We start from the raw sequence: 15,498 nt of genomic DNA on the forward strand, positions 1-15,498 counted from the left end.
CAGGCATTCTACTATCTGTACAGAAACATAACAGTACATCTCAGAGCCGTAACGTCATACCTCAGGACCGTAACGTCATATCTCAGGACCGTAACGTCATACCTCAGGACCGTAACATGTCTCAGAACCGTCATAACATATCTCAGAACCGTAGCATCACCCCTCAGAGGGACATAAGTCTAATACCCAAATAGTACCCTATTCCCTATACAGTGCACTACTTTAGATTGCATTGATTTTGTATTCCATGTGTATGTTGTGGTTTTCAGGAGTGAACTATCTGAACTTTAACCAATAAGAAACACTTAAGAAACTGTATTTTTTGCTACGGCGTGGCCTTATGAACACGACTCATGTTCTCCATCTTTTTCATAGGTCGTAACCGCCCCCCCTATCAGCCATGAGCAGCAAACCCCAGCCCCCTCTGATGAAGAAACACAGCCAGACAGATCTGGTGAGCCGGCTGAAGACCAGGAAGATACTGGGCGTCGGAGGAGAGGACGATGACGGAGAGATACACAGGTCGAAGGTCAGTAGTATGCAGATTCTACAGGGCCTTCAGAAAGTATTCACACACCATTTTCTTTCCCTACATTTTGTTGTGTTACAGCCTGAATTTAAAATGGATCAAATGTAGATTTTTTTGGGGGGGGGTCACTGGCCAACACACAATACCCCAGAATGTAAAAGTGTAATTATGTTTAACATTTACGAATTAATGAAAAAAATGAAAAGCTGAAATGCCTAAATAACTTCAGGCGTAAAAATGTGTTTAACAAGTCACACAATAAGTTGCATGGACTCTATGTGATAATAGTGTTTTTAACATGACTTCCTCATCTCTGTACCCCACACATGCAGTTATCTGGTCTCTCTGTCGAGCATTTCAAACACTGTTTCAACCACAAAGACCAGGGAGGTTTTCCAATGGCTCGTAAAAAAAACAAACATTGAATATCCCTTTGAGCATGGTGAAGTTATTAATAACACTAGATGGTGTATCAATACACCCAATTCACACTTCCTTCTTAACTCAGTTGCCAGAGAGGAAAGAAACTGCTCAGGTATTTCAACATGAAGCCAATGGTGACTTTAAAACAGTTACAGAGTTTAATGGCTGTGATAGGAGTAAACTGAGGATGGATCAACAACATTGTAGTTACTCCACAATACTAACTGAGGATGGATCAACAACATTGTAGTTACTCCACAATACTAACCTAATTGAGTGAAAAGAAGGAAGCCTGTACATAATAAAAATATTCCAAAACATGCATCCTGGCACTAAAGTAATACTGCAAAAAAATGTGTCAAAGAAATTAACTTTTTGTTCTGAATAAAAAGTGTAATGTTTGGGGCAAATCCAATATAACACATTACTGAGTACCACTCTCCATATTTTCAAGCGAAGTGGTGGCTGCATCATGTTATGTGCATGCTTTTTGTTAAGGACTGGGGAGTTTTTCAGGATAAAAAAAAAAAGAGTTGCTTACCAAGAAGACAGTGAATGTTTCCTGAGTGACCAAGTTACAGTTTTCACTTAAATCTACTTGAAAATCTACAATAAGATCTGAAAATGGTTGTCTAGCGATGATCAACAACCAATTTGACATTTGGCTTGAGGAATAAAATAAAAAAGAATGATGGGCAAATGTTACACAACCCAGGAGACTAAAAGGCTCACAGCTTTAATCGCTGCCAAAGGTGCTTCTAAAATAAATGTGCAAAAGATGTATAAAAAACGTGTTGATTTTGTTATTACAGGGTCTTCTGTGTGTAGATTAGTATAACAAATATAATAATATAACATATTTTAGAAAGTATTATATTTTGAATTCAGGCTGTAACACAACAAAATGTGAAATAAGTCAAGGGGTCTGAATACTTTCTGAAGGCTATACATTTTATTTTATTTAAAAAAAACACTTACTGAGAGTGTCAATAGAAAAACAAAACGTGTTTTGTTGTCTCATGATCCCGATAGGTGCAGTGAAATTTTGTTTCACAGGGTCAGCCATGGTAGCACGGCACCCGTGGCGCAAATAAGGGTTAAGTGCCTTGCTCAAGGGCACGTCGACAGATTTTGGCGGCGTGGGTATTCAAACCAGCGACTTTTCAGTTACTGGCGCAACGCACTAACCGCTAGGCTACCTGCCTCCTTACATGCTGACCAATCCGCACGCGAGTTGATTTTGTTCATCCACACCAGAAGCGATCAGGACACACAGGTTGAAATATCAAAATAAACTCTGAACCAATTATTAATTTGGGGACAGGTCAAAAAAAAGCAGTTAACATTTGTGGCAATTTCGCTTGCTGTTGCTAGCTAATTTACCCTGGGAAATAAACATTGGGTTGTTAATGTACCTGAAATGCACAAGGTCCTCTACTCCAACAATTAATCCACAGATAAAACGGTCAACTGAATGAGTTTCTCGTCATCTCTCCTCCTTCCTTCAGGCTTCTTTTTCTTCTTTGGACTTTATATGGCGGTTGGCAACCAACTTTACGTTGCATTACTACAACCGACCCGGAGTGTGGACCTCAGTTCATCTTTCAATCATCCACGTGGATATATGCTCCTAAAAACCAATGAGGAGATGGGAGAGGCCGGACTTGCAGCGCGTTGAGCGTCACAAATAGAACCTATTACTATTTTAGTGCCTAGCCACGCAGACGCTCGCGAGCAGTGTGGGTGCAGTGATTTGAATAACGTGTCCATTTATTTTGTGACGCGAGCGGTGTCGTCTGCATGTTAGAGTCATAGCAGACATGGTAGACTTGGTATGGAATTCAATCCAGGGACCTTGCTTGTAGAGAGCCTTTGAAAGTGAATTTGATAGCATGGACACATGTTCATAGTGTCAACAGCAGACACAGCAGATGGCTCTCAGTGGACAGAGATGGCCTTTGATCAGGCATCAAACACCTGACTCCATGTCACCTCACCTCTATCGCTGCACGTACATACACTCTCTCTCGCTCTCTCTGTTTCTCTCTCTCGCTCTCGGTGTTTCTCTCTCTCTGTTTCTCTCCATCTCTCTCTCTCTCGCTCTCTCTCCATCTCTCTCCCTCTGTTTCTCTCTCTGTTTTCTCTCTTTCTCTCCATCTCTCTCTCTGTTTTCTCTCTTTCGCTCCATCTCCCTCTGTTTCTCTCTCTGTTTTCTGTGTTTCTCTCTCTCTGTTTCTCTCCATCTCTCTCTGTTTCTTTCTCTCCATCTCTCTCTGTTTCTCTCTGTTTTCTGTGTTTCTCTCTTTCTCTCCATCTCTCTCTGTGTTTCTCTCTTTCTCTCCATCTCTCTCTGTGTTTCTCTCTTTCTCTCTGTTTCTCTCTGTGTTTCTCTCTCTCTCCATCTCTCTCTGTGTTTCTCTCTTTCTCTCCATCTCTCTCTGTGTTTCTCTCTTTCTCTCCATCTCTCTCTGTGTTTCTCTCTTTCTCTCCATCTCTCTCTGTTTTCTCTCTTTCTCTCATCTCTCTCTGTGTTTCTCTCTCTCTGTTTTCTCTGTTTCTCTCTCTCTGTTTTCTCTGTTTCTCTCTCCATCTCTCTCTCTGTTTATCTCTCTGTTTATCTCCATCTCTCTTTGTTTCTCTCTCTCCATCTTTCTCTGTGTTTCTCGCTCCCTCTCCCTGTCTCTGTGTTTCTCGCTCCCTCTCCCTGTCTCTGTGTTTCTCGCTCCCTCTCCCTGTCTCTGTGTTTCTCGCTCCCTCTCCGTGTCTCTGTGTTTCTCCCTCCCTCTCCCTGTCTCTGTGTTTCTCGCTCCCTCTCCCTGTCTCTGTGTTTCTCGCTCCCTCTCCCTGTCTCTGTGTTTCTCGCTCCCTCTCCCTGTCTCTGTGTTTCTTGCTCCCTCTCCCTGTCTCTGTGTTTCTCGCTCCCTCTCCCTGTCTCTGTGTTTCTCGCTCCCTCTCCCTGTCTCTGTGTTTCTCGCTCCCTGTCTGTGTTTCTCGCTCCCTCTCCCTGTCTGTGTTTCTCGCTCCCTCTCCCTGTCTCTGTGTTTCTCGCTCCCTCTCCCTGTCTCTGTGTTTCTCGCTCCCTCTCCCTGTCTCTGTGTTTCTCCCTCCCTCTCCCTGTCTCTGTGTTTCTCGCTCCCTCTCCCTGTCTCTGTGTTTCTCGCTCCCTCTCCCTGTCTCTGTGTTTCTCGCTCCCTCTCCCTGTCTCTGTGTTTCTCGCTCCCTCTCCCTGTCTCTGTGTTTCTCGCTCCCTCTCCCTGTCTCTGTGTTTCTCGCTCCCTCTCCCTGTCTCTCTCTCCTATGGATTATGTTGTTGACAGTACAAACATGTCTTCCTACCATGTGATGATGAAAGCTTCCCAGGGCCGAACTGGTGCTGAATCCACTTGTAAAGGCCGCAACTGGCAGCTTCGTTAAATAATACCCGCAAAACACCAGTCTCAACGTCAACAGTGAAGAGGCGACTCCGGGACGCTGACCTTCTAGACAGAGTTGAAAAGAAAAAGCCATATCTCAGACTGGCCAATAAAAATAAAAGATTAAGATGGGCAAAAGAACACAGACACTGGACAGAGGAACTCTGCCTAGAAGGCCAGCATCCCGGAGTCGCCTCTTCACTGTTGACGTTGAGACTGGACAGAGGAACTCTGCCTAGAAGGCCAGCATCCCAGAGTCTCCTCTTCACTGTTGACGTTGAGACTGGACAGAGGAACTCTGCCTAGAAGGCCAGCATCCCAGAGTCTCCTCTTCACTGTTGACGTTGAGACTGGACAGAGGAACTCTGCCTAGAAGGCCAGCATCCTGGAGTCGCCTCTTCACTGTTGACGTTGAGACTGGACAGAGGAACTCTGCCTAGAAGGCCAGCATCCTGGAGTCACCTCTTCACTGTTGACGTTGAGACTGGACAGAGGAACTCTGCCTAGAAGGCCAGCATCCCGGAGTCGCCTCTTCACTGTTGACGTTGAGACTGGACAGAGGAACTCTGCCTAGAAGGCCAGCATCCTGGAGTCACCTCTTCACTGTTGACGTTGAGACTGGACAGAGGAACTCTGCCTAGAAGGCCAGCATCCTGGAGTCACCTCTTCACTGTTGACGTTGAGACTGGACAGAGGAACTCTGCCTAGAAGGCCAGCATCCTGGAGTCACCTCTTCACTGTTGACGTTGAGACTGGACAGAGGAACTCTGCCTAGAAGGCCAGCATCCTGGAGTCACCTCTTCACTGTTGACGTTGAGACTGGACAGAGGAACTCTGCCTAGAAGGCCAGCATCCTGGAGTCACCTCTTCACTGTTGACGTTGAGACTGGACAGAGGAACTCTGCCTAGAAGGCCAGCATCCTGGAGTCACCTCTTCACTGTTGACGTTGAGACTGGACAGAGGAACTCTGCCTAGAAGGCCAACATCCCTGAGTCGTCTCTTCACTGTTGACGTTAAGACTGGACAGAGGAACTCTGCCTAGAAGGCCAACATCCCTGAGTCGTCTCTTCACTGTTGACGTTGAGACTGGACAGAGGAACTCTGCCTAGAAGGCCAACATCCCTGAGTCGTCTCTTCACTGTTGACGTTAAGACTGGACAGAGGAACTCTGCCTAGAAGGCCAGCCATCCCAGAGTCGTCTCTTCACTGTTGACGTTGAGACTGGACAGAGGAACTCTGCCTAGAAGGCCAGCCATCCCAGAGTCGTCTCTTCACTGTTGACGTTAAGACTGGACAGAGGAACTCTGCCTAGAAGGCCAGCCATCCCAGAGTCGTCTCTTCACTGTTGATGTTAAGACTGGACAGAGGAACTCTGCCTAGAAGGCCAGCCATCCCAGAGTCGTCTCTTCACTGTTGACGTTAAGACTGGACAGAGGAACTCTGCCTAGAAGGCCAGCCATCCCAGAGTCGTCTCTTCACTGTTGATGTTAAGACTGGACAGAGGAACTCTGCCTAGAAGGCCAGCATCCCAGAGTCGCCTCTTCACTGTTGACGTTGAGACTGGACAGAGGAACTCTGCCTAGAAGGCCAGCATCCCGGAGTCGCCTCTTCACTGTTGACGTTGAGACTGGACAGAGGAACTCTGCCTAGAAGGCCAGCATCCCAGAGTCTCCTCTTCACTGTTGACGTTGAGACTGGACAGAGGAACTCTGCCTAGAAGGCCAGCATCCCAGAGTCTCCTCTTCACTGTTGACGTTGAGACTGGACAGAGGAACTCTGCCTAGAAGGCCAGCATCCTGGAGTCGCCTCTTCACTGTTGACGTTGAGACTGGACAGAGGAACTCTGCCTAGAAGGCCAGCATCCTGGAGTCACCTCTTCACTGTTGACGTTGAGACTGGACAGAGGAACTCTGCCTAGAAGGCCAGCATCCCGGAGTCGCCTCTTCACTGTTGACGTTGAGACTGGACAGAGGAACTCTGCCTAGAAGGCCAGCATCCTGGAGTCACCTCTTCACTGTTGACGTTGAGACTGGACAGAGGAACTCTGCCTAGAAGGCCAGCATCCTGGAGTCACCTCTTCACTGTTGACGTTGAGACTGGACAGAGGAACTCTGCCTAGAAGGCCAGCATCCTGGAGTCACCTCTTCACTGTTGACGTTGAGACTGGACAGAGGAACTCTGCCTAGAAGGCCAGCATCCTGGAGTCACCTCTTCACTGTTGACGTTGAGACTGGACAGAGGAACTCTGCCTAGAAGGCCAGCATCCTGGAGTCACCTCTTCACTGTTGACGTTGAGACTGGACAGAGGAACTCTGCCTAGAAGGCCAGCATCCTGGAGTCACCTCTTCACTGTTGACGTTGAGACTGGACAGAGGAACTCTGCCTAGAAGGCCAACATCCCTGAGTCGTCTCTTCACTGTTGACGTTAAGACTGGACAGAGGAACTCTGCCTAGAAGGCCAACATCCCTGAGTCGTCTCTTCACTGTTGACGTTGAGACTGGACAGAGGAACTCTGCCTAGAAGGCCAACATCCCTGAGTCGTCTCTTCACTGTTGACGTTGAGACTGGACAGAGGAACTCTGCCTAGAAGGCCAACATCCCTGAGTCGTCTCTTCACTGTTGACGTTAAGACTGGACAGAGGAACTCTGCCTAGAAGGCCAGCCATCCCAGAGTCGTCTCTTCACTGTTGACGTTGAGACTGGACAGAGGAACTCTGCCTAGAAGGCCAGCCATCCCAGAGTCGTCTCTTCACTGTTGACGTTAAGACTGGACAGAGGAACTCTGCCTAGAAGGCCAGCCATCCCAGAGTCGTCTCTTCACTGTTGATGTTAAGACTGGACAGAGGAACTCTGCCTAGAAGGCCAGCCATCCCAGAGTCGTCTCTTCACTGTTGACGTTAAGACTGGACAGAGGAACTCTGCCTAGAAGGCCAGCCATCCCAGAGTCGTCTCTTCACTGTTGATGTTAAGACTGGACAGAGGAACTCTGCCTAGAAGGCCAGCCATCCCAGAGTCGTCTCTTCACTGTTGACGTTGAGACTGGACAGAGGAACTCTGCCTAGAAGGCCAGCCATCCCAGAGTCGTCTCTTCACTGTTGATGTTAAGACTGGTGTCTATATATATATATATATATATCTTTAGGAGATATCTCATATTTGTACCTGTCCCACCTCAGCAGAAGCTGATATTAGACAGATGGATTTCCCAACCTGAGGTAAAGGCTGGAAAATGCAAGTGCGGCAGTTTTTTTACACAATGAAATTGCAAACTAACGTGCGCTTGACCACGTGTGCCTCCTTCACTCCAGAGGAACATAGAACCCTGAGTGTTAAAGACCCAGGTAGCCAAGGCAACCATGTTGCCTGTCACAGTCAACTCTCTGCTCTCAATCATACGGGCTGAAGATGTGATGTTGTTTTCCAGACAGTCTGTTTCACTTGTCAGAATCCATCAGTCACCCCGATAGGCCTACAATACATTCAGTCACCCAGATAGGCCTACAATACATTCAGTCACCCAGATAGGCCTCTACAATCCATTCAGTCACCCAGATAGGCCTCTACAATACATTCAGTCACCCAGATAGGCCTACAATACATTCAGTCACCCAGATAGGCCTACAATATATTCAGTCCCCCAGATAGGTCTACAATACATTCAGTCCCCCAGATAGGCCTACAGTACAATCAGTCCCCCAGACAGGTCTACAGTACATTCAGTCCCCCAGACAGGTCTACAGTACATTCAGTCCCCCAGACAGGTCTACAGTACATTCAGTCCCCCAGATAGGCCTACAATATATTCAGTCACCCAGAAAGGCCTACAATACATTCAGTCACCCAGAAAGGTCTACAGTACATTCAGTCACCCAGATAGGCCTACAATGATATATTTAGTCACCCAGATAGGCCTACAATGATATATTTAGTCACCCAGATAGGCCTACAATAATATATTTAGTCACCCAGATAGGCCTACAATATATTCAGTCACCCAGATAGGCCTACAATAATATATTCAGTCACCCAGATAGGCCTACAGTACATTCTGTCACCCAGATAGGCCTACAATACATTCAGTCACCCAGATAGGCCTACAATACATTCAGTCACCCAGATAGGCCTACAATATATTCAGTCACCCAGATATGCCTGGAATATATTTAGTCACCCACATAGGCCTACAATACATTCAGTCACCCAGATAGACCTACAATATATTCAGTCACCCAGATAGGCCTGGAATATATTTAGTCACCCAGATAGGCCTACAATACATTCAGTCACCCAGATAGGCCTACAATACATTCAGTCACCCAGATAGACCTACAATATATTCAGTCACCCAGATAGGCCTGGAATATATTTAGTCACCCAGATAGGCCTGGAATATATTTAGTCACCCAGATAGGCCTGGAATATATTTAGTCACCCAGATAGGCCTGGAATATATTTAGTCACCCAGATAGACCTACAATAATGTATTCAGTCACCCAGATAGACCTACAATACATTGTCACCCAGATAGACCTACAATAATGTATTCAGTCACCCACATAGGCCTACAATACATTCAGTCACCCAGATAGACCTACAATACATTGTCACCCAGATAGGCCTACAATACATTCAGTCACCCCGATAGGCCTACAATACATTCAGTCACCCAGATAGGCCTACAATACATTCAGTCACCCAGATAGGCCTCTACAATACATTCAGTCACCCAGATAGGCCTACAATATATTCAGTCCCCCAGATAGGTCTACAATACATTCAGTCACCCAGATAGGCCTACAATACATTGTCACCCAGATAGGCCTACAATACATTGTCACCCAGATAGACCTACAATACATTCAGTCACCCAGATAGACCTACAATACATTCAGTCACCCAGATAGACCTACAATACATTCAGTCACCCAGATAGACCTACAATACATTCAGTCACCCAGATAGGCCTGGAATATATTTAGTCACCCAGATAGACCTGGAATGTATTTAGTCACCCAGATAGACCTGGAATGTATTTAGTCACCCAGATAGGCCTGGAATATATTTAGTCACCCAGATAGACCTGGAATGTATTTAGTCACCCAGATAGACCTGGAATATATTTAGTCACCCAGATAGGCCTACAATACATGTATTTGACTTTGGGGAATTGGTTACATTGACAGAAGGAATCACATGGTTTTTGACATGCTGTAGTTCTTCTCTCGGTCTGAGAGCTGGAGATGTTCTTGGCTCTTATTTCAGGCCAAAACCTATTGTGTTTCCTTCTATTTTGTGAGAGATGGGGCCCTTTTCAACACACACTATTTCATTTTCTCACCCTTCCAAGTCCCAAGGCTGTATCACAACCGGGCCGAGATTGAGAGTCCCATAGGGTCTGCACACAATTGTCCCAGCGTCGTCCAGTGTTTGGCCGGGTGTAGGCCGTCATTCTACATAATAAGTTGTTCTTTAACTGACTTGCCTCGTTAAATAAACGTTTACATTAAATAAAACAAATCTGTTATTATACTCTGCTGCAAACCTCATTGTAAATAAATATCTTAACGGGTGTGTGAACATGTCCACAAAGCTAAACAGCTCTGAGTTTTATATATTTTTTTTTTACTGTTTGTGCCACTTCCTGTTCACTATTTTCTCTCTCAGCCTCACAACCTATTGTGAGGATATCACGTCAATCCTGGATCCCTCCGTCTACTGTGTCTGAATCTCCTCACGTGGCTCTTGAGAAATACTCTGATATCCCTGTTATATCAGGCACCAAATCTGGAAATAAACATTATGGAGGAAACGGGAGGAGAAGATTGACTAAAGAAGTGATTTATCCTAGTCAGATAGAGATGCATGCTGGGGGTTTTGGACCTGACTTTCAATAGTGTTGCTACATCCATTGTGAACTTATACATTAATGACATGTGCCCATTGTGAATGACATGTACCCATTGTGAATGACATGTACCCATTGTGAATGACATGTACCCATTGTGAATGACATGTACCCATTGTGAATGACATGTACCCATTGTGAATGACATGTACCCATTGTGAATGACATGTACCCATTGTGAATGACATGTGCCCATTGTGAATGACATGTGCCCATTGTGAATGCCATGTACCCATTGTGAATGCCATGTACCCATTGTGAATGGCATGTACCCATTGTGAATGACATGTACCCATTGTGAATGACATGTACCCATTGTGAATGACATGTACCCATTGTGAATGACATGTACCCATTGTGAATGACATGTACCCATTGTGAATGACATGTACCCATTGTGAATGACATGTACCCATTGTGAATGACATGTGCCCATTGTGAATGCCATGTACCCATTGTGAATGCCATGTACCCATTGTGAATGACATGTACCCATTGTGAATGACATGTACCCGTTGTGAATGACATGTACCCATTGTGAATGACATGTACCCATTGTGAATGACATGTACCCATTGTGAATGACATGTGCCCATTGTGAATGACATGTACCCATTGTGAATGACATGTACCCATTGTGAATGACATGTACCCATTGTGAATGACATGTGCCCATTGTGAATGACATGTGGCCATTGTGAATGACATGTGCCCATTGTGAATGACATGTACCCATTGTGAATGACATGTACCCATTGTGAATGACATGTACCCATTGTGAATGACATGTACCCATTGTGAATGACATGTACCCATTGTGAATGACATGTACCCATTGTGAATGACATGTACCCATTGTGAATGACATGTACCCATTGTGAATGACATGTACCCATTGTGAATGACATGTACCCATTGTGAATGCCATGTACCCATTGTGAATGACATGTACCCATTGTGAATGACATGTACCCATTGTGAATGACATGTACCCATTGTGAATGACATGTACCCATTGTGGATGACATGTACCCATTGTGAATGACATGTACCCATTGTGAATGACATGTACCCATTGTGAATGACATGTACCCATTGTGAATGACATGTACCCATTGTGAATGACACGTACCCATTGTGAATGACATGTACCCATTGTGAATGCCATGTACCCATTGTGAATGACATGTACCCATTGTGAATGACATGTACCCATTGTGAATGACATGTACCCATTGTGAATGACATGTACCCATTGTGAATGACATGTACCCATTGTGAATGACATGTACCCATTGTGAATGACATGTACCCATTGTGAATGACATGTGCCCATTGTGAATGACATGTACCCATTGTGAATGACATGTACCCATTGTGAATGACATGTACCCATTGTGAATGACATGTACCCATTGTGAATGACATGTACCCATTGTGCATGACATGTACCCATTGTGAATGACATGTACCCATTGTGAATGACATGTACCCATTGTGAATGACATGTGCCCATTGTGAATGACATGTGCCCATTGTGAATGACATGTACCCATTGTGAATGACATGTACCCATTGTGAATGACATGTACCCATTGTGAATGACATGTACCCATTGTGAATGACATGTACCCATTGTGAATGACATGTACCCATTGTGAATGACATGTACCCATTGTGAATGACATGTACCCATTGTGAATGACATGTACCCATTGTGAATGACATGTACCCATTGATTCTTAAAAGAACATCACTTTTATATGTGCCTCATCAGCCCAAAGTTCAACCCAAAATACAAGCTTGTTTTACTCCAATGTTGGTAGACAGAGTTAATGTAAACAAACACTGTATAGACTCTAAACATGGTTAAAACGATCAGGTTAGTCCCTGCATCCACAGCTCGGTCTACGAATTTGAGAGGAGGTACATTTCTCCAGCCCCGTCCCTCAGCTTCTTACTGAAACAGTGCACTTTGTTATTGTTTCAACTGCAGATGGGCCTATTAAAGGGTAGAGCAGAACCAGTACCTGTACCAGGTGTATTAGTAGAGCAGACCAGTACCTGTACCAGGTGTATTAGTAGAGCAGACCAGTACCTGTACCAGGTATATTAGTAGAGCAGACCAGTTCCTGTACCAGGTCTATTAGTAGAGCAGACCAGTACCTGTACCAGGTATATTAGTAGAGCAGACCAGTACCTGTACCAGGTGTATTAGTAGAGCAGACCAGTACCTGTACCAGGTGTATTAGTAGAGCAGACCAGTACCTGTACCAGGTATATTAGTAGAGCAGACCAGTTCCTGTACCAGGTCTATTAGTAGAGCAGACCAGTACCTGTACCAGGTATATTAGTAGAGCAGACCAGTACCTGTACCAGGTATATTAGTAGAGCAGACCAGTACCTGTACCAGGTATATTAGTAGAGCAGACCAGTACCTGTACCAGGTCTATTAGTAGAGCAGACCAGTACCTGTACCAGGTATATTAGTAGAGCAGACCAGTACCTGTACCAGGTATATTAGTAGAGCAGACCAGTACCTGTACCAGGTCTATTAGTAGAGCAGACCAGTACCTGTACCAGGTATATTAGTAGAGCAGACCAGTACCTGTACCAGGTCTATTAGTAGAGCAGACCAGTACCTGTACCAGGTCTATTAGTAGAGCAGACCAGTACCTGTACCAGGTCTATTAGTAGAGCAGACCAGTACCTGTACCAGGTCTATTAGTAGAGCAGACCAGTTCCTGTACCAGGTCTATTAGTAGAGCAGACCAGTTCCTGTACCAGGTATATTAGTAGAGCAGACCAGTACCTGTACCAGGTCTATTAGTAGAGCAGACCAGTACCTGTACCAGGTCTATTAGTAGAGCAGACCAGTACCTGTACCAGGTATATTAGTAGAGCAGACCAGTTCCTGTACCAGGTATATTAGTAGAGCAGACCAGTACCTGTACCAGGTATATTAGTAGAGCAGACCAGTTCCTGTACCATGTATATTAGTAGAGCAGAACCAGTACCTGTACCAGGTATATTAGTAGAGCAGAACCAGTACCTGTACCAGGTCTATTAGTAGAGCAGACCAGTACCTGTACCAGGTCTATTAGTAGAGCAGACCAGTACCTGTACCAGGTATATTAGTAGAGCAGACCAGTACCTGTACCAGGTATATTAGTAGAGCAGACCAGTTCCTGTACCAGGTATATTAGTAGAGCAGACCAGTTCCTGTACCAGGTATATTAGTAGAGCAGAACCAGTACCTGTACCAGGTCTATTAGTAGAGCAGACCAGTACCTGTACCAGGTCTATTAGTAGAGCAGACCAGTTCCTGTACCAGGTCTATTAGTAGAGCAGACCAGTTCCTGTACCAGGTCTATTAGTAGAGCAGACCAGTTCCTGTACCAGGTCTATTAGTAGAGCAGACCAGTTCCTGTACCAGGTCTATTAGTAGAGCAGACCAGTTCCTGTACCAGGTCTATTAGTAGAGCAGACCAGTACCTGTACCAGGTCTATTAGTAGAGCAGACCAGTACCTGTACCAGGTCTATTAGTAGAGCAGACCAGTACCTGTACCAGGTCTATTAGTAGAGCAGACCAGTTCCTGTACCAGGTCTATTAGTAGAGCAGACCAGTACCTGTACCAGGTCTATTAGTAGAGCAGACCCAGTACCTGTACCAGGTCTATTAGTAGAGCAGACCCAGTACCTGTACCAGGTCTATTAGTAGAGCAGACCCAGTACCTGTACCAGGTCTATTAGTAGAGCAGACCCAGTACCTGTACCAGGTCTATTAGTAGAGCAGACCAGTACCTGTATCAGGTCTATTAGTAGAGCAGACCAGTTCCTGTACCAGGTCTATTAGTAGAGCAGACCAGTTCCTGTACCAGGTATATTAGTAGAGCAGACCAGTACCTGTACCAGGTCTATTAGTAGAGCAGACCAGTACCTGTACCAGGTCTATTAGTAGAGCAGACCAGTACCTGTACCAGGTATATTAGTAGAGCAGACCAGTTCCTGTACCAGGTATATTAGTAGTTCAGACCAGTACCTGTACCAGGTATATTAGTAGAGCAGACCAGTTCCTGTACCAGGTATATTAGTAGAGCAGAACCAGTACCTGTACCAGGTCTATTAGTAGAGCAGACCAGTACCTGTACCAGGTCTATTAGTAGAGCAGACCAGTACCTGTACCAGGTATATTAGTAGAGCAGACCAGTACCTGTACCAGGTCTATTAGTAGAGCAGACCAGTACCTGTACCAGGTATATTAGTAGAGCAGACCAGTACCTGTACCAGGTATATTAGTAGAGCAGACCAGTTCCTGTACCAGGTATATTAGTAGAGCAGACCAGTTCCTGTACCAGGTATATTAGTAGAGCAGACCAGTTCCTGTACCAGGTATATTAGTAGAGCAGAACCAGTACCTGTACCAGGTCTATAAGTAGAGCAGACCAGTACCTGTACCAGGTCTATTAGTAGAGCAGACCAGTTCCTGTACCAGGTCTATTAGTAGAGCAGACCAGTTCCTGTACCAGGTATATTAGTAGAGCAGAACCAGTACCTGTACCAGGTCTATTAGTAGAGCAGACCAGTACCTGTACCAGGTCTATTAGTAGAGCAGACCAGTACCTGTACCAGGTATATTAGTAGAGCAGACCAGTACCTGTACCAGGTATATTAGTAGAGCAGACCAGTTCCTGTACCAGGTATATTAGTAGAGCAGACCAGTTCCTGTAGCAGGTATATTAGTAGAGCAGAACCAGTACCTGTACCAGGTCTATTAGTAGAGCAGACCAGTACCTGTACCAGGTCTATTAGTAGAGCAGACCAGTTCCTGTACCAGGTCTATTAGTAGAGCAGACCAGTTCCTGTACCAGGTCTATTAGTAGAGCAGACCAGTTCCTGTACCAGGTCTATTAGTAGAGCAGACCAGTTCCTGTACCAGGTCTATTAGTAGAGCAGACCAGTTCCTGTACCAGGTCTATTAGTAGAGCAGACCAGTACCTGTACCAGGTCTATTAGTAGAGCAGACCAGTACCTGTACCAGGTCTATTAGTAGAGCAGACCAGTACCTGTACCAGGTCTATTAGTAGAGCAGACCAGTTCCTGTACCAGGTCTATTAGTAGAGCAGACCAGTACCTGTACCAGGTCTATTAGTAGAGCAGACCCAGTACCTGTACCAGGTCTATTAGTAGAGCAGACCCAGTACCTGTACCAGGTCTATTAGTAG

The 15,498-nt window shown here is 45.4% G+C and overlaps 1 protein-coding gene across 3 annotated transcripts in view; it reads left to right on the top strand.

Moving 5' to 3' along the window:
- LOC116359631 (tumor protein p53-inducible protein 11-like) overlaps positions 1-15,498 on the top strand; it is an 89,739-nt gene that overhangs the window by 31,410 nt on the left and 42,831 nt on the right. For all 3 annotated transcript variants that reach the window (XM_031812663.1, XM_031812661.1, XM_031812662.1), the window contains one exon: positions 376-529. In XM_031812663.1, coding sequence (XP_031668523.1) covers positions 401-529 — 129 coding nt within the window. In that variant the 5' untranslated portion in view covers positions 376-400. The remainder of the gene's footprint in view (positions 1-375; positions 530-15,498) is intronic.

This window comes from Oncorhynchus kisutch, unplaced genomic scaffold (assembly GCF_002021735.2).
Source record: "Oncorhynchus kisutch isolate 150728-3 unplaced genomic scaffold, Okis_V2 Okis03b-Okis08b_hom, whole genome shotgun sequence".
NCBI lineage: Eukaryota > Metazoa > Chordata > Actinopteri > Salmoniformes > Salmonidae > Oncorhynchus > Oncorhynchus kisutch.